The 19,916-nt window shown below is 55.8% G+C and overlaps 1 protein-coding gene across 1 annotated transcript in view; it reads right to left on the reverse strand.

The window, feature by feature from the left end:
- Positions 1–19,916, reverse strand: part of EVC2 (EvC ciliary complex subunit 2) — a 122,721-nt gene that overhangs the window by 22,856 nt on the left and 79,949 nt on the right. Inside the window, exons 17-20 of the mRNA XM_029952439.1 lie at positions 17,158–17,317; positions 14,990–15,444; positions 9,721–9,925; positions 7,482–7,604 (exon numbers count right to left, since the gene is read on the reverse strand). Of these exons, the coding sequence (XP_029808299.1) occupies positions 7,482–7,604; positions 9,721–9,925; positions 14,990–15,444; positions 17,158–17,317 (943 nt within the window). The remainder of the gene's footprint in view (positions 1–7,481; positions 7,605–9,720; positions 9,926–14,989; positions 15,445–17,157; positions 17,318–19,916) is intronic.

Raw genomic sequence — 19,916 nt, forward strand, 5'->3', positions numbered from 1 at the left:
GGGGGGAAGAGAGGTGGTGGTGATGGTGGAGGGCACTTAAGGGGAAGAGCACTGGGTGTTGACAATAAAATATTATGGAGAAAGAAAGTATCCCCCAGCTGGGACCGTGCCCGTTGTGATTTACTGCTGTTCAAGGGTGAGCAGACCTCAACCCAAGCACTAACCGCATATCACAACTCTTTTTGTCAGCCTCCCACTCTTGAGCCTCATCTTCCTTTGGTGTTCCTTTTTGCTTCATTAAAATATTTTTAACTTAAAAAAAAAAGGAATAATAAAATGACAGGTGATAATGCCCACCATAGTTGCTTTAAAAATATTTTTTATACTGTTTATTTATTTCTGAAAGAGAAAGAGACAGAGCGCCAGCAGGGGAGGGACAGAGAGAGGGAAATATAGAATCCAAAGCAGGCTCCAGGCTCTGAGCTGTCAGCACAGAGCTTGACGCGGGGCTCGAACCCACGAACCATGAGATCAGGACCTGAGCCCAATCGGATGCTCAACCAACTGAGCCACCCAGGTACCCCCCAGAAGAAACTTTTTAAAATAGGGTAAAATTCAAAACCAACCAATAACAAAGGTAGAGGTCAAAAATGTCTACTTCCGGCCAGGATGGAAGACCCAGAAACAGATTTACTCTCTTACGTCCAGAAAACCAGATACCGTATATGATACAATAGTTTTCAGACACTGGGCAAGAGGGCATGCAGGACTGGGAACCCTGAGAGAAAGGAAATAAACAAAGTGACCCCTCAGCTGCCCCAACTTACTGCTTGGAGGCAGTTCCTAGGATGCAACAGTGGATGAGGACTCGGGGGAAGCCCAACAGGTGCACCAGGTCAAGAAAAGAAAAGAAAATCAGAGTTTGGGAGGCCACTGTATCTAGAATTTGGAGGGCAGGGTCCCAAAGAGGAGGGAGCTGCTAGGGGGAGAGAGAGGGGGTGGCAACTGGTCCTTCTTCTTTTTATCTGTTTTGTTCACGAGCCATACTGGTCTGATTGATGGGAGGACCGTCTGACGCCTGTGTCTGATCCGAATAAAGGCAGCTGCTGACCCCTGCCTGGTCTGCTTTGTGGCCTGGGGGCTAGAGCGTCCCGGGTTCCCTGACAAGGTGATCGATGTACACCTCAAGGGCAACAGGAAAATAGGCAGATCAAGCCATCTGAAAACAATAATTTATTGCTCTTGCTTTGAAAGCTTTGTGAATTTACAAAAAAAAAAAAAGGATCAGAATGCACAGACTGCTCAGTTCAGGCTAAGAATGTCTGGACCGCCGTGGCCACCGGCAGGTATCGAGCCCCCGTCCCCACCCCAGACATGCTTGCTGCCCACAGAGATGCTGTGTTTTTCCACACCATCTCCCAGGACACACTGGGGTCATTGGTCAAGTCACTGGAATGGTACAGAGAGGAGCTTTATGGGGTTTTGATTTTGCCCGCATGCTATCAAATGAAACTTTCAGTTCATTTCTGAAAAATAAATTGGTCAATAAATTCAAGACTGTGGCTAAGCACTGGGCATGCCTAAAAAAAAATAAAATAAAACAAAACTGGACCAGACCAGGAAAAGAACCACCAAAAATAACAGGCATAGCAATTTCTAGAGCTCACGCAGAGCTGGGAAGAGTCAGTGTTCCTACTAGCCAGAGTGAAAAAAGCGCACAGGCATCAGGGAGATGGTGCCACTCCAGTAATAGTGATAAATTAGCTCTTGACTAAAGGCAGCTCTTGATCCAACCTAACAAAACCTAAAAGCAGGTCTTGGAAGGATAAAACTAATCCTAAACAATGTAATGACATGTGTAAACTCCAACACTGTTAAAGAAAATGACACAAGATCTAGTACCCAGTATGTAAAACCTACAATGCCTAGCATCTAATCAAAAATCACCATGCACACAAAGACGCAGGAAAACAGGACCCACAATCCAGGGGAAAACCCATCAGGGGAAATGAGAGAGATGATGGAACCAGCAGACAAGGACACGGAAACACTGATAAGAAGAGGAAATGAGGCACAGGCTTGGAAGGGAGGCAACGAAATTTCAATTACTTGTCGACATGATGACTGACTATGCAGAAAATCAACAGATGCAGCAGGTGCATTCTTACAGCAATCCTAAAAGACAGGGGCTTCCAGTATCCACACTTGAAGGACGAGTCTAATAGGCACAGAACAGTTAAGAAACTTGCCCAAGGTCACACAGCTGGCAAGTGGCAGACCTAGGCCTTGGACCCAAGTCTGGCTCCAGAGATAGAATAAGACAGTCTGGAAAGACTTATAAATAGAAACTGGTAACATTTCTTTACACTAGTATTGAAGACATCAAAAACATAATTGAAATAGGTTGCCATGGGGGGCGTGGGTAGCTCAGTGGTTTGAGCGTCTGTCTGCTCTTGATTTTGGCTCAGGTCAGGATCCCAGGGTCATGGGATCGAGCCTCGCATCAGGCTCCGCGTTGAGCATGGAACCTGCTTAAGATTCTCTCCCTCCCTCTCCTTCTCCTTCCCCATTTGCAAGTGCATGCACTCTCCTTCTCTCAAAACAAACAAACAAACAAATAAAATATTAAAAAAGAAGAAAATGGGTTACCATTCACAACTGCGAGCAGACCTGTAATGTATCTAGGAATCACCTTGAAGAAACACCTCTCACATAAGGTGACCATATGGTTCATCACGAAGTTGAGAGAGAAGAGAGCTAACAGGAAGGACGTTGGGACTGTCCCAAGAGATCGAGATACACGGTCCCGCTACTTACAGAAACAACTGTAAATCTTATTAAAGAGCCTAAGAGAAGATCCAAATAAAAAAATAAACATTCTTTCTTTTGGGGGATGGAATCCCATTCCTAAATTAACCTGTTTGTTTCATGCGATCACAACAGAAAGTTATTTAGGGACAGGATTAACTTATTCCAAACTGAATCTGTGAGCTCACAGTGAACCCATCGGAAGGCCTAGGTGTCCCTGCCCGGGTCCCATATCTGATCGCAGGCACACTCCAGCCCCCCAGGCAGCCCCCCAGGCAGCTGCCGGTGACCAGAGCGCACTCCTCACTCCATGAGCTCCTCAGTGGTAGAGAAAACGTGGTCAGGTGGGAAGCCCACCCTCGTCTATCTGTCTGTCTCCCCGCATCATTGGCACGACTCTTCATGAACCAAACAGCCACCACCCAAGGCGGACCTCAGATCAGCAGGGTGGATTTTCTATCGGAAAGCGGGATGCGAACCTCCCAATGGCTGATGTGCAAAGTGGCCGCTGACCCAAGACTGTGGACATCTCCAGAGCATGAGACCAGCCGGGCCCACAGAAGGCAGTCCACAAAACACTTCCCTAACGGAGGACGTGGAAGGAGACAGAAGGATAGGAGGAAGATGAGAAGGGCAAGGAAAGACGTGGAAGAAAGGCAAGGGGGACGCGGGAAGGGCACCAGAGCGCCTCCCGGGGAGGCTGAGCCTTCTTACCATCACAGCCGGGTCACAACATGGTGGCAGAGGCATGGCCCATGGGGGTAGATGTGCCTCCTTCAACCCCAGCTCTAGTACGCACTGGCGGTGTGACCTTGGGCGATTCTCCCAGTCTCTTCAGATGGAAGCGTCTAGACGAGGCACATGTCCACCTGGGACTGAAGGTTACAGGGATTGCTGACTTGGATTCTAGCAAAGAAAGGGCGCACCCAGCAGGTGCCTCCAGGGTCCCTTTGGGAACCCCCCACTGCCGGCCAGACTGTGGCTTTGCGATGGGTCTCTGACCCAGTCCCTCCTTCCAGCTACACGAGCTTTGAGGACGTCCCAATCCTGGAAAATGATCAGACCCCTCTCAGCTGCTGGCCCCCAAACCCAGGGCTGTCATTTCGATCCGCACTCACCCTGCAAATGACAAATCTGAACCACTGTGGCTCTGGTGCTAAGAAACGCGGCCGATCGATTTTGGGAGGAACATCACAGCCGCTGACTCGAGAGCGTGTATTCTACCGGCACTTGCCACGTGCGACGGCCAGTTGTGAGGATGGCCTGTCACTGAAAGGTCACAGCTGACTAACGCCTCCCGTCTGCCTTTCTCTGGGTTCTGGTGCACGCGCACAGAGCTGCCCCAACACCGGGCAAAACTGGCGTTGTAGCGCTCTCCAGGCTATAACCTTTGTCTGTTAACTCCTGGGTTATCATCGTCACAATCCTCATCTACAGATGTGGGAGCCAAGGCGTGCGTGTCCCGCGTTGCACAACCACGGGAGGTGACCACACCTGGGGAGGATACTCCCCGTCGATCCTGACCGGGGCATTCAGCGTGGAGGCAGCACCAGGGCGAGGGGCAGGAGGTCCAGGAGCTGGATGCCTGTGCCACCCTGAGACCTCCACTAACCTCTGGAGACTCGGCTACCACACCTGTAAAATAGGGACATCGCTTCCTCCTGCCTCCCAGCGGGGCTGGGAGGTCGGCCCCCGCGGACTGCTCAAGACACAGGCTAGTGCCGAGGCAAGAAGCAGGGTCTGAAGCCGGACGGCCGGGGTGGGACCCTGGAGTTATTTCACTTCTCTGTGCGTCACACTCCGTCTCTCATAAGGACACTTGCGAGGCTTATTTAAAAAGTTTGTTTAAAATGTTTATTTACTTAAAATTTTTTAAGTATATATATATATATATATATATTTTTTTTTTTTTTTGAGAGAGAGAGACAGTGTGAGCATGGGAGGGTCAGAGAGAGAGGGAGACACAGAATCCGAAGACAGGCACCAGGCTCTGAGCCAGCTGTCAGCACAGAGCCTGACTCGGGGCTTGAACCCATGAACCATGAAATCATGACCTGAGCCGAAGTGGGATGCTTAACCAACTGAGCCACCCAGGTGTCCCTTGTTTATTTACTTTTGAGAGAGAGACAGAGAGAGACAGAGAGACAGAGGCATGAATGGGGGAGGGGCAGAGAGAGAGGGAGACACAGGATCGGAAGCAGCTCCAGGCTCTGAGCGGTCAGCACAGAGCCCCATGCGGGGCTCGAACTCACGGACTGAGATGTCATGACCTGAGCCAAAGTCGGACGCCCAACCAACAGAGTCCCCAGGTGCCCCTCATGGGGCTTCTTCTATGGGATGCGTGGTGACAAAATGCAGGAGCGCATGTGATGAACTCAGCTCTCAGACTGCTTAGCGCTTACTCATCTGTCCATAAAACGTGTATCTGTCATGTGTCTCATACATGCCCCTCACATGTAAGGCACGTACGCATAAAAAGGCCTGAGCAACGTGCCTGGGGCCGCAGGCACTCACCGCCAACGGAATAAAAGGGCTGAAGTGTTGTATCTCGAGACAGAATTAAGTTCTTAATTCAGTGCACAGGACAAAAACGAAACGTGAATTGCCCTTGAAAATGCCGGGGACTGTCCAGAGCTGGGCAGAGGGCTGCGTCTCCCACCCACGTGAAGGGCCTGGCTGGTGCTCAGGACACATGCCTGCCCCGTCCAGACACCACGGAGCAAACTCAGGGCAGGGCAGACACAGCGGGGGCGGGATGTCATCCGTCACCACTCCTGGTCGCCCCGTCATCCAGTGTGTCCCTCTCCGTGATGAGACCAGCGAGGTTCAGCTCACCTTCTCAGCCTGGCACTGAGACCCTCCCCCGTGGTGGGCGGTCCTACCCTCGGGACACCCGGCGCTCCTGCGAAGCAGCCTTTTCAAGGCCTGCCGATTCCCTGGGCTCCGTGAACCTATACCGTGTCCTTGGATGTGCTTCAGGCTGCCCACTCCCTCCGCCGACAGGAACCCCAAGTTCTCCTGCTCCAGCAACATCCACCTCGGCCTCCAAATAACCAGCACGTGTTGGAGGAAATGGTTCACCAGGCTCCTGGGCTGCCCGATGCACCCCCTCCCCCCACCCCATCCCCCCCACCCCCTGCTGCTCCTCAGCACCCCAGCCACGCCCCTCTCCCCCGCTGTCCCTCCGTGCCCCCACCATGCACCCCTCTTCCCCATTGTCCCCCGGCGCCCCTCTGCACCCCACTCTCCTGTTGCCCCTCGCTGCCCCCCTAGCACCCCTCTCCCCTGCTGCCCTTTGGCGCCCCTCCCCCTGCGCCCCTCTCCTCCGCTGCCCCTTGGCATTTTCCCTCGAGCCTTTTGGCGCCCCCGCCACACGCCCCCACTCCCCCCTGCCCCCGCTGCCCCTCAGCGCTCCTTCACACCCCTCTCATGGATGCCCTTGGGTGAACTGTGACCACAAACGCACCAGACAGCCCTGGCTCTGCTGGGGAGCCGCACTTGTGCTCACCTCCTCCAGGAAGGCAGCTGGGGAGCCCAGGGAAGCCTGTGATCTGACAGCCACTCCCAGTCCATCTGGCCCTCCCACTAATCTCCATCTCCGGTGCTAGCCTTAGCGGTGAGGACCCTGACATTTTCATCTCTACACGCCTCAGTGTTTGCCCTACTTCTCAGGTTTATAGAGCACGTGGGTGGGAACCGGGTGCTGCCTGCTGAGTCCCCTGAGACACCCCAAGCTGGTCACCCCTAGAAGGAGCCACCGACCTCTCACTCTGCACAGGCTCGGTGGCTCTCGGCCAGACTATGCTTCTGCGATCTGAGAAATACACCTGCGCTAAGCGCACCTAGACAGAGGCGCGGACGGGAGGCAGAAAGAAGACGGCCGCCCCGAAAGTCGGTCTGACAGAGCTGCTCGCGGGGCACCTCCTCTCAGGAGCCGTACCCTTTGCTCGGAGTGCTGGGGGACAGGGCAGGCACCCAGGTGTCACCTCTTAAATGCCACCTCTCCAGAGAGACCTGACCTCATGCTGCCGCCTCCGGCCGGTCTCCCTGCCCCCCACCCCCATCTTGCCACCATCACATCATCTCCTTCCTGTCCTAATGGCACTGATCACGGTCCGTAATTTTAAGTGCTTTCTGTCCGTCTGCCCAACCACGAGAGTGAGGCCGGGCCAGCCTAGAGTTTGTCGGCACCGCACCAGGGACCCCGCTGTGGGCTCAGGAGCCCAGGGCAGCGAACGCAGGGTGCGGCACGAGTTAGGACAAGAAAGGAGGAAGGACGGGGAAGAACCGGGTGATCCCATCAGGCCTCTTAGGGGAGGGCACCCCTGAGGACAGAGGGGACGCCTTAGGACAGCCAAGGACGAGGATCGTTTACCGGGGATGGGAAGGCAGCAGGTTCGTCCAGGAAGAGGGAGGGACGTGGAAGGCACTGCGTGTCTGTGCGCGGTACACGCCTGGGCATAAGTGTAACACACGTGAATGCCCGACGCGGAGCCAGGCACAGAGGTGGCGGCCACCACGGCAGCACCAGACCTGGGGCCCAGCAACGAAGCAGAGATGGGGTGGGGAGGTGCAGGAGGAGAGTTCCAGATGGACGGCGGAAGGGCCGAGGGGCAGGGGTGGCTCCCGGCTGCAGGGCCACAGCAGTCCCGCCCAGGGACCCTGTGTGCCCTGGGATCGGGGTGCGCTGGCCCCACGTGTGCATAGAGAACAGACAGAGCGGGAGGACTGACCTTTTCAACCAGGTCTTCTGGGCCTTGTTCCTCAAAGAGCTGAATTTTATCTTCGATGCACTTCCTCAGAAGGTCGCTCCTGCTCTTACTCTTGGAGCGCGACTTCCTAGCCTTGGACTGCTGCTGGGGGGGAGGGGAGAAAGCAAGGGCAGGGAGGTGACCGCCAGCGGGTCTGTGCAGCCCCCCACCCCCCTGTCTCCCAAAGCCGGGAGGAGCTGCCGCAGCCGCACAGGTGCCTGAGGCAGCAGAGCGGGGGACGATGGCATTTTCCTGAGCAACCTCGGTGGGTGGGCCTCGTCCTCCAACGGCAGAAAGGGGGCTCCAGACGGCAGAGCCAAAGCTCTGTGTCAGGCAGCACAACTAATCTGCGTCTCCCTCTCCCCCGCACCCCCTGCCCCGGCGGTGGGACCAGGACACGGCAGCCTCTCCAGGCACAGGGGACTCGATGGGAGTGGTCCCTGTGCTTGTGAAGCTACACAGAGCAGCTCTGGCTGCTGCCGCTGCAGCGCCTCTGCTTTCCCAGAACCGTCCTCCCGAAGGGAGCCAGGCTCAGCCAACCGCGGCCACCAGCCCCTGCCAGCCTGCGTGTGTGTTTCTCACACGGTATCCAGCGGGCATGCTTCCCACTAGCGGCCTCCACCCCTACGAGGCAGGGCGCGGGGCCACCTCTTTCCAAACCCAGCTCCTTCAACAACTTGAGAATCAGAAACTTCATGCCTGCCAGGATTGGCCCTTGGTCAGCCCCAAAGCAGGGGAAAGCGCACCTTGCTTCACTTACATGGAACTATGTTTCATCACTATTCCAAAGTGTGGAAAAAATTTTTTGATCATTTTTGTTCCTTACTCTCTAACCGCCATCATCTTATGTATCCTGCAGCCTTCTGAGAACAGGAAAAAAAAAAAAAACCACCTTTTTTTTTAACGTGAAAGAATATGAGAGCTTCCAAGCTGTTTCTGCATTGCACTGTTTTTTATTCAGTGAGATGTCTGGGTTTTTTTTTTTTTTTCCTTCCCTAAAGGGAAAGAAGTGGGTTTAAAGTCAGAAAATACCAGCCCCGAGCCCTGTTCCCCCACCTGCTGTCTGCCTCGTCAACTCGATTTTCCTCTGCTGGGTGTTTTTGTCTTCTGGAAACAGCGCACAAACCTGCCTCCTGGCATGGCCGTGAACTTGGATAACGTCAGCTTAAGCGCTCTGAATGTGTTTTCAGTCTCAACATGGCATGGCCTCAGGAGACCGACATCTCGTGTGAATCTCGTGATGGGCTGGCTCAATCAAATGAGCTGCACACCTACTATGTGCCAGGCACCTTCTAGGTGCTGGGGACGGAGTGGTGAAGGGGTCAGAGAGCTGGTCTGCAGTTGGGGACGCAGGCAGGGCGCAGGCTGAGACACAAGGGCGTCCCAGGCAAAGGTCGATTCTGTGGTGTCACAGCCACGGGCGAAATGCGTTGGGAGGGGGTTCCTCTAGCGGGACGCTCAGGTGAGACTCAGGAGGTAAGCTGAGCTGGGGTGCAAATAGACCACAAATAGCTGGCCCCTCAAGGTTCTAGGGGAAGCATGTTCCTGGCAGAAGAAACGGCAAGTTCAAAGCCATGTCTTGGGCCGGGCTCTCCAGCAGCAGAGCCAGGGCTGGGGACGGGGAGACCATGGTTTCCCGAGAGAGGAGCTGGGAGCAACGTGCAGGCAGTGAGGGGCCAGGTCCGGAGGGGCAAAGGGCCACGCAGGGCGGGGCTCTCGGGGGAGGGGGAGCCCTGAATGTTCTGGAGCGGGTTCTGGAGCCAACACGGCCCCCAAGAGCGGTCTGTGTTTGAGGCACGTAACAGGTGCTCAGAAAAGGCAGCCGTCCACCATCACGCTAAAGGGCCAGTGTGATGGGTTCTCTTTTCCTGACCCATTCTTATGCCACTTACAGAAGGGGCCAGCCCTTTGTGCCCCGAGCAAGCCACTGAGTGTGGCCAAGGGAGCAGGAGGGAAAGAAACGCCTCAGGCCAGGTGGTGCCCATCTGCCCGGAGCCACGCCCAGAAGGGGGTGCAGGTGTGAGCTGAACGAGCGGGTCTGGGCCAGCGCCAGAGGCCTAGGACAAGCTTGGCGGTTCCGGTACCAGCCCAATGCCACCACGGCTGCAGAGGAGAGAGACAGGAGAGGACCCAGGGTGGGCGGCGGGGGCAGAGCCCAGAGCCACGGGGGCTGAGGACGCCCCACGCCCACCATCAAGGAGCCGCCGGACGGCACCCTTACCTGCAGCTCCGGGGCAGACAGCACCTGGTCCAGCTTCTGGAACTCCGCTTCTCGCCAGGCGGTCTGCAACTGCTGCAGCAGGACGCGGGCCCGGATCTTGGGGAGGGCCAGGCTCCTGTCCATCTGGGCGAAGCAGCCGTGAACTTCCTGCTTCATCCTGAGCAGCTCCTCCTCAGACTGGGAGGAGGGCGAGGAACAGAGCTTCCTGGAAAAGCCAGAACAGGCACGTTCTTATCAAGAGGAAGGGGGCGGGGGTAGGGGTGCAGAATCCAGACAGCAACATCCACCCATCACATCCACGCCTGGAAAAGCTTGTGTCTATGCATGGTGCATTCATTCCTCAGCAATCTCTCGGGCACCAAGGGCGTGTCATGCCAGACATGCCAGCGTCCCGGAGCTAAGTCACAGTGGGACGAGGCTGTGAGGTGTCTGCGGGGCGCAAGAGACCTTCCAGCCCCTCCCGACAGGGAGAGAGACTGCCCTCACTTTAGAAACACAAGAAAATTGAGCATTGTCCACCGAGCCCACTGGGCAGCACACCACACGACCAGCGGCCTGCAGGAGGGGTGCCCGGCTCAGCTCAGGAGGACGAGAAGAAAGGGGGGCCTTGCATTGGCTCTTAAGGGGTCATGACCGACAGCCACTCAGAGAAATCCCGTCCCATGCTGGGAACGTGCTGGGTGCTCTCCTGCTGAAGGCTGACCTGCATGTCCCCCCAAAAGAGACTCAAGTCCCAACCCCCGGTTTCTGCAAATGTGATCTTATTTGGAAACAGGGTCTTGGCCAACTAGAAGGTAGGATGAGTCATAATGGAGGAGGATGGGCCCTGAATCCTACATGACCGGCGTCCTTGTAAGAAGAGAGACACACACAGGGAAGCCTCGGGACCACAGAGGCAGAGACTGGAGTGACGGAGCAACACCGTCGGATGCCAGGGACAGTGGCGTCACCAGACACAGAGAAACAAGGAACAGACTCTGTCCTCGTGTCCTGAGGGGGAGCCCGGCCCTGCTGACACCCTGATTTCAGACTTCCGGCCTCCAGGGCAGCCAGAGAATACCGTCCCGCCCTGTTGGCCCTCCTGGTTGGCGGCGCTTTGCTGTGGCCGCCGCGGGAAACAGACACGTTTGCCTCCGTCACGGCCGAACCTTCCAGCAGCTCAACCCTCAGTCTGCGGGTGCGGAGGCTGAGGAGGGTGCCCACTCCTCCTTTCTGGCAAGGCCCACGGCCCCCTCCGCCGGGGAGACGGACCCCAAGCTCACTCTCCCAACATCTCCATGGGATGTGAGGCTACGTCTGCTGGGGACCCCAGGACAGACGTTCCTCCCGGTGGGCCAGGAGCGAGCAAGGGAGGGGGAAACCTCTTCTCCTCCTGTCCGATCACTAGTTCGTCTGACAAGTTTTCTCCGTAGACAAGGCAGTGTGGTTTGGTTATTCTGGGAACGTTCAGTCAGCGCCGGGCGCATACAATATGCCCTGTGGCTGCTTTAGAGAAACCTGCGGGGCCACCACGGGAGGCGGGGGCCAGCCCCAACCGCAGCTCAGCTAGAAAGTTCTCTTCTGGAAATGGAACAGGACTTTCCGCAGACATGGGCCTCCAGCCAGAAACAGTGCGAAGGCCCCAGGCCCATGTCGTGACACCCTGTCTTGGGCTTCTCACTCTAGGGGGCCCATCAACCTTTTTAAAAGAATGCCAGAAACGGGGGGGGGGGGGGGGGCGGGCGGCTCCGTCGGTTAAGCATCTGACTTCAGCTCAGGTCATAATCTCGCAGTTCATGAGTTTGAGCCCCACATCGGGCTCTGTGCTGACAGCTCGAAGCCTGGAGCCCGCTTCGGATTCTGTCTCCCCTTCCCCTTCTCTCTCTCTCTCTCTCTTCAAAAATGAATAAATGTTAAAAAAAATTAATAATAAAAATAAAAGTATGCCAGGAAACAGCAGCTGCTCCTTTGTACCTCACCCCCTGGAGAACTCTGCCCCCGTGCTTGTGGGGCGTGTGGGATCTAAAGTGAAAATAACCTTGAAATGACTCTGAGTCATGATTCCTGCCCATCCTCAGGCCAGTCGGCCCGTGTGGTCCGGCCTTAACGCTCTGCTGGGTTGGCATGAAGATAAGATAGAAACACAGCACAGAGGCAGGCTCTGTGCCCTGAAGGAGTCTAGGATGAAGGCAGAAGCTCAGGACAGAAGTCTCAAAGACGTGCTTTCCTCCTGGCAAAAAAAAAATTTTTTTTTTAAGTGCATCCTTATTATTTCCTACTTTACCCAACCAGGTTTACGGCAACTCCATCCTGCTGGAAACCGGAAACCTTCTAAACATGTGTTTTAAAACGGCTGTGCAAAGCCATTTCTGCAGAATGCCTCAGAAACAAAGGCTACAACCTCTTGGAATCTTAAATAAGCAAAGCATACCAGCAGGTGGGCATCACGCACATCGTCGCCCGACCCTCTTTAACTCTTAGGAAAATGATAAAGAGTTTTCGGACAGCAAGGGGAGAATTCTCTTTTCCCAGTGAACGACTAAATCAGGGCCGGCTCTCCGCAGTGGATCCAAATGATGTTGAAGAAAACGGCCATCTGGTAATGGGAATGTCAAGTCTAATTCATACGCCTCGGAGAGTCCGAGGCCGGTTGGAGGGTGTAAGGAGACTTTGGTGGAATGCAGATTGAGCTGAACCACTGCTGCGGAGAACAATTCGGGGGAATTAGGGGCGTGTTAAGGGTCTGATTTTTACAGGCGTGGAGAGAAGACGGCATCCTACGTGTTGGAGAAAACAGACGCTAACAAAGATCAGGAAGTGCATACAGACCAAGAGGACGAGCTGAGCAGCGGTGCTCGCGGCAGATGCCCGGGGACCCGCTCTCCCCGGTGGTGAGGGCGGCCCCGTGAAGAGCGCTGTGCAGGCAGGTGCGTGTAAGCGAAGCCGGACAGATCCTGTCCCACGAGAGGTAACTGCCAAGGAAGGATGGGCTTTGGCAGGAAGAGGCTCTCCCTCCGATGCCCCTCACAGGGGGGCAGGTGGGAGGGACCACCAATGCCCAGGGCACAGCCTGCTGGCCCGAGAGGGGACACAGATGGACTCACCCGAAAACCTGAAGAGGGCTCACTCCCTCCCGTCTCCACCACCCCTGCCCCACAACATCCCCTCCGCACGCCTGTCCGTGCGACCCCTTCCAAGCAGAGCTCTAGAGCCAGAATTACGTTGTGCCCAAGAATCAGCTCAGACGGTGAGGCGTCTACCCAGAGAAGTGTACTAAACGGCCTTGGGTTTTGTTTCTTTGCCCTGATTCTTTGGGTTTGTTTATACACTTACATTTCTGGGTTGGCTGGTTGGTTTGTTGGAAGGAAAAGCAACTTTAAGGAGCAGGGATTGGTAGGTCCGTTTGTTAAGGAGAAAAGAAGCTCTCTGTAGTTGCCAGATGGGCACACCTTCACACCGGTCCCACGGGTCTCCCGGTTCACACCCAGACAAGGCCCACGACCTCCTATCAAGCTGCCCCACCCCAGGCCATGCCCCCTCTGCAAGGCACTGGCGACCCATGCCCGCTCATCTCTGGCTCCCAGCGCCAGGCCGACGGCGGACGTGCAAAGTGTGCTTTCCTCGGAGCCTGGCAAAGGTCTGGATCCTGCAGTGTCCCGAGGTTGATGACCTAACCAAGGGCCACCACCTTACCCCTTGTCAGCTCAGCTTTTGTTTGGAGGGGTTACCCTGGACACAGGGGTGGGGATTCTGCAACTGGTCTAAGGCGGGGTTTGGCAAACTGCAGCCTGTGGACCAAGTCCAGCCCCCTGCCTGCTTTTGCTAATAAAGTTTTATTGGAATGCAGTCAAGTTCATTGGTTTACGGACTGGCTATGGTGGCAACAGAAACCACGTGGCCCTCAGCGACCACATTTATCTGCACGTCATTAAAAAAGTTTACTGCCCTCTGGTCTATGACAATCATGACCATTTCATTCTCCTTGCCAGGGAGGGGTTTGGGCATGTGCTTGTGATATAATCCTGACCGGTGGTATCGGAAGGTTTGAGGCCTCAGTTCTTCTAAAGGGATAATGAGCGTGACACCCAGAGCTGCAGCAGCCGTCCTGAAACCATGAGGGGATGAAAAACCAAGGAGGCACGCTGAGGGTAGTGGAGCCGAAAGACGGTGAGACCTGGGACCTTGATAGAATCACTGAGCCACTAAATCAGGCCCGGAAACATCTACCGCTGATGCCTTCTTATAAAATATTTTCTTTACCTTTTACCAATGCAATAGTATCATGTGCCGCAGGAAGCGCCCTCAGTGATTTAGGACTGTCTGTCCTTTAAGGCAAGAGAGAGGAGGCTCAAGTTGGTAGGTGACTTTCCTACACTCCGTTGGTGTTGGCCCTGGGATTTAAATGTAGGTTTTCTGGTCTACGCTGTCCACACGTCACCCCTCTCCACAGCCCTCACTGGCCTGGTCTGGAGCTCCTTCCGTTCCCCATCTGACGGGCCACCCCCAACAGCGGCCAAACGCTTCACTGCTCTCTGTGACCCCACAAGAAGTGTCCGTTTGGGCCACCCCACTCCTCCGTCTGTGCAGAGAGCTGTTGAGCTGCCGGGAGGCCCAGGGCGGTGGTGCTCGGGCCCCTCGCTGGTCCTCACTGCTCCCACAGCCCGCTGTGTCTTTAACAGGAGGTGTGCCATTTATGTGCGATTTCCTAGTTCTTACACGAGAAGCGTCGGCCTATTCAGAGGCCGATGCCATTACATGGTTCTCGAATTAAGAATCAAACCAAATAGCCCAGTCACTGATCCGGTGACTGGAGGGAGGGAGGGGCCGGGTGAAGGGATGGTGGGGTGCGGCATGGAAGTGTGGAAGGCCTCGAATCAGGGCCCAGGGGCGCATGTCGCTGACCTCGGGCGAGACTGGGCGGGCTCAGAGTGGGCAACGACATGTGATTCGTCCAGCGTCAGCAGGAGCTGAGCCTGGTCCCCTGGAGAAGGTGGGCCGACGGGGGGCCTTGCCCTGGGAGCAGAGAGGGGAGGGTCCCGTGCCCCACCTGTCACCTGCCCCAAGGGAACCTGGGACCTCACCCTCTTCTTGCTACAAAGCCTGCCTCTCGCTGGCCCTGGCTGTGGCCCTGGGTGACCCCCCTGGCCTGGGCCGCCGGTCCCTGTGACTAAGGAACTGCCGCCCCCCCATCTATGCAGGGACCGCCGTCCCCGTGACCACAGGCGGGACCCCCCCCCCTCCTGGGGGTGAAGGATGGAAGAGGGCGAGGGCACCAGGGCAGGGCGCTCACGCGAAGATCAGGCGCTCCCAGCGCCTCAGCTCGGCCTGCTCCTCCGTGGAGGCCTCCAGGGCGTCGTCCTGCAGCCTCTGCCGCACGCTCTGGACGCCCTCCTGGTCCCGGTCCCTCTCCTGCCCCTCGAGCCGCCGGGCCCGGGCGGCCAGCTCCCGGCCGTGCTCCTCCAGGGCCTGCTGCAGGAACAGCCAGGGCACCTTGCGCTTGAGCAGCTCCTGGGTCACCGCCGCGCCCTGCAGCCGCCGCAGCTCCTCGGCCGCCTTCTCGGACAGCGACAGGGTCAGGGCCCGGAGGTCCTCGAGGGCCGCCTGGTCCAGGCGCTCCTGCAGCGTCTCCAGCGTGGCGCCGTGCTCCGCCAGCAGGCCGCCCCAGCGTTCCAGGTACTGGCCGGCGTCCTCGGCCGCTCGCAGGGCCTCCCCGACCGACAGCAGCTCCCTGCGCTGCTCCCTGAGCTGCGGGGGGTTCAGACAGGAGAGCCGAGTGGGGACAGGGCCCGCGCACGGCCCTCGGGGGACCCGCGGAAACCTGGGGCAGGACGCCCAGGGTGCCCACAGGTCCTTCCCCAACGACCTCACACTTAGAATATATATTAGCCTCAAGAAAGTCACCCAGACTCGGGGTGCCTGGGGGACTCTGTCAGCTCAGGTCACGATCTCACGGTTCATGGGTTCGAGCCCTGCATCGGGCTCCGTGCCAACAGCTCAGAGCCTGGAGCTGCTTCAGATTCTGTGTCTTCCTCTCTCTCTGACCCTCCCCTGCTCACGCTGTCTCTCTCAAAAATAAATAAACATTAAAAATTTAAAAAAAAAGTAACTCAGAATATAGTGAGAGCTTCATTTGTCTAAGGTTTTTATTATTATTTTATTATTTTAATTTTTAATGTTAGTTTTTATTTTTTTAAGAGAGAGAAGGAAAGCAAGCAGGGGGAGAGGCAGAGAGAGAGGGAGACACAGAATTGGAAGCAGGCTCCAGGCTCTGAGCTGTCAGCACAGAGCCCGATGCAGGGCTCGAACCCACGAACCATGAGATCATGACCTGGGCCGAAGCCGGACGCTTAAGCGACTGAGCCCCCATGGCTTGTTATTGAGTAGACAAAGCCCACGAGGCAGGCCAGCTGGGTTCCCATCCTGGCATCGCCAAGGCCGAGTGACCCGAAGAGAACGTCTGGTCTTCTCTGTGCCTCCACAGCCTCGTCTGTGAAATGGGGACAGTAATAGGATGTCCCTCCCACAGTGGTTGGGAGGATTCAGTGAGTCGCTTCACCCATGTGTGGTCCTCAGAGGAGGACCGGCCGCAGAGGTCACGCCCGTGAGTGTCTATTATGCTCACTGCATCCCAGGCACAGGGGACCCAGGTCCGGATGGGGTAACTGGAGAAAAACACCCGGCAATTAAAGGAGGAGGTCAGGGGAGGCCTTCATGGCAGGAGATCCGAGCGAGACCCGAGGGAGGAGGTCACACTTCAGTCGGGTTAATGTGTGGGGAAAGACGGGGCGCCCGGGTGGCTCAGCCAGGTAACTGGAGATTGGGATTCTCTTTCTCTCCCCCTCTCTCTCTGCCTCCCCACTGCTTGCACTGTCTCTGTCTCTATTAAAATAAAGAAACATTTAAAAAAAAAAGCAAGATGCGGGGAAAGAGCACCCCCCAAGTGACAGCGGGTGGGGTGAGGGCAGCGGTGGAGGACAAGCAGACACGCATAAAGATGTCCCTCGTGTCGGCATCCGTCAGTGCACTGGTGGACAGTCCCCGTTCTGCATGTGAGGACACGGGGCGGCCCTCTGGAGCCCGTCCAGCCTTCTAGATCCTACCCTTACATCAGGCCAGACCATCAGAGGAAGCTCGCCTTGGGCCCCACCGACTTCATCCTGGGGCCAGTGGGGATGGACTGGACGAGGCGGAGGTCAAGGATGGGGTGGAGAGGAGCGGTCAAGGAGAAAATCCTGTGGGGCCAAAACCTGACCATGAAAAGCAGGGTTTCTCCTGATCACCTTAGGAAGTTGGCCTGCATCCCCTGCCCTCCCTCCAGAACGGGAGCAGACAACACGAGGTGTCACGCCGTGTACCCCACAAACCCTCTGAGTCTGACCCCTACCCCAGTGGGGCCCAGCACCCCACGAGGGCTCCGCAAGGTCACGCCGAGCACCGAGGGCGCGATTCCTTCCGTACCTTCTGCAGCATCTCTCGTCTTCTCTTAAGGATTAATTTCTGGTACAGCTTCTTCTTCTCCTGCTTCAAATCATTGTCCAGCTTCTGTTTGATGGAAAAGACTTCGGTCTGGGTGCGCTCCAACAGCGCCTCCATCTGGTCCTCGTCCAGGTACCCCGCTCTAGGAGAGAGAGAGACAGACGGGAGGTGGCTGACGCACGCTTCAACCCCACTCTCGGCCGGGCTGTCGGCGGGGCTGGACGGTCACCTCTGCATTAGTCTGGTTTGAGCAGAAAATGTCTTCACCCTGAAGGAGCAGGGGCGGAATGGGCAGCCAGGCCGTTCCCGAAATACAGGAAGGGAAAATCAGCATCACTAGAGACGGGCACAGAAGGTTTCAGATTCTGTGTCTCCCTCTCTCTCTACCCCTCCCCTGGCTCACACTCTGTCTGTGTCTCTCTCTCTCTCAAAAATAAACATTAAAGGGGCATCTGGGTGACTCGGTCGGTTGCATGGCCAACTTTGGCTCAGGTCATGCTCTCAAGGTCCATGAGTTTGAGGCCCGCATCGGGCTCTGTGCTGACAGCTCAGAGCCTGGAGCTGCTTCAGATTCTGTGTCTCCCTCTCTCTCTGCCCCTCCCCTCAAAAATAAACTTTAAAAAAATTTTAAAAATAATAAGCATTTTTTAAAAATTTAAAAAAGGAAGTCCAAGAACTAAAGGCAGGATATACTCTGTGAAGGTTAACTCTTCACGTTACCCTGGGTAGCCACAGGGCACCCACTAAACACTGCATCTGAGTGGGTCTGGAGGGTGTTTCCAGGAGACATTAGAGGGTGAAGGGACCGCCCCCTCCTCCATGTGGGGCCCCCGGCCCATCCAGCAGGGGACTGCGGAGGACACACGACGGAGGAAGGAGAAATCTGCCCCCGTTTCCCATCTCACGGCTTCCACTGGGCGTCTCGCCGCACCTCCTCCGGCTCCCAGGCGGGATCCCCTCTGGTCCTCGGGCCTTTGGACTCGGACCGAACTCCACCACCCGCTTGCCGAGTCCCCGGCTCCCATGAAGGGACTTCTCCGCCTCTGTCACTGTGCGCGCCCACTCCTCACACCCATCTTACTGGTTGTTTTTCTCAAGAACCCTGACTGGCCCGGAGTGTGACCGTGATGGCCACTACTCTCACCAGGCTGCCTGCATCTCGGGGCTGGGCTCTCTGCTTGGCCCAGGGGAGTTTACCCATGGAGGTTTCTTTCTTTTTTTCTTTAAAAATAATATTTTTATGTCTTTATTTTATTTTGAGACAGAAAGACAAAACATGAGCAGGGGAGGGGCAGAGAGAGAGGAAGACACAGAACCGGAAGCAGACTCCAGGCTCTGAGCTGTCAGCACAGAGCCTGATGCGGGGCTTGAACCCATGAACTGTGAGATCATGACCTGAGCCCAAGTTGGATGCTTAATTGACTGAGCCCCCCAGGCGGTCCTCCCTTCTTAAAAACTTTTTTCTATCATTTTACTTTGAGAGAGCGAGACAGAGAGTGAGCTGGGGAGGGGGGAAGAGAGAGAGTAAGACACAGAATCTGATCCCCATGGAAGTTTCCTGAAGGAAATGAAGAGGTGAACAAATGAACGAATGGGTGAAAAAGGAACGGCGGGTACACGCCTTAGAACCAGGAGTCTAGGGCAACTTTTAGAAAAGAATTTGAAAGTCATGCCTGTCTGCTGGCTGCTCACGACAGCACCAGGTCAAGGCGAGGAACAGATTCTTTGATGTGAGTGAAAATTAATCAAGGGCGTCAAGACAACCGCGGTGACAAATTCATTAGCATCTTTGGGCAGGGAGTGCTCACATAATTTGCACCTTCCAGAACCCTCATTAAATAGGACAGGAGAGCCACAGAGCCCTAAGAAAATTACCAACATGGCGGAATCGACTCAGAAAACCACGGACCGTGCTGTGGTTTATAGTCATGCCTCCGTTTATTTCGGAGCTTCTCAAGACCAGAAAGAGCAAGCGCCACTGTTTGCAATCAAGTCCATCAAAGACCAGCTGGGGAGGGAGGAAGGGGTGGAAGGGCGGAGGCTGCGTTACCACCGACCTGGTGCTGCAGAGAAAGACCGTGTGCAACGCAAGACCAGCATCTGTGTGTTAATTTATTTTAGAAAAAGAGCGAGCACCCATGCACCTGAGTGGGGTAGAGGGCAGAGGGAGAGGGAGAGAGAAAGAGAGAGAAAGAATCCCTAGTAGGCTCTGCGCCTAGCACAGAGCCCGGCTCAGGGTTCAATCCTACAACCCTACGATCATGACCTGAGCTGAAATCAAGAGTCAGATGCTCAACCGACTGAGCCACCCAGGCGCCCCAAGCGTCAGTGTATTCAGACCTCACTGAAGGCAAGAGCTGGCAGAGGGCCCAAGCTCACCACACAGCTCACGTAAGCCTCCACCACTGACCTCGCAGTGAGATGGAGGGGGTTGGCTTGAAAATAACTCCGGGGAAGGGCACCCGGGTGGCTCCGTCGGTTAAGCGTCTGACTTTGCCTCAGGTCATGATCTCTTGGTTCGTGGGTTCAAGCCCTGTATCGGGCTCTGTATTGACAGCTCAGAGCCTGGAGCCTGTCTTCAGATTCTGTGTCTCGCTCTCTCTGCCCCTTCCCTACTTATGCTCTGTCTCTCAAAATAATAATAAATAAACACTAAAAAAATAACTCTGGGGGCACCCGGTGGCTCAGTTGATTGAGTGTCCAACTGTAGCTCAGGTCATGATCTCACGGTTCGTGAGTCT

Source organism: Suricata suricatta, chromosome 1 (assembly GCF_006229205.1).
Source record: "Suricata suricatta isolate VVHF042 chromosome 1, meerkat_22Aug2017_6uvM2_HiC, whole genome shotgun sequence".
NCBI classification, from domain to species: Eukaryota; Metazoa; Chordata; class Mammalia; order Carnivora; family Herpestidae; genus Suricata; species Suricata suricatta.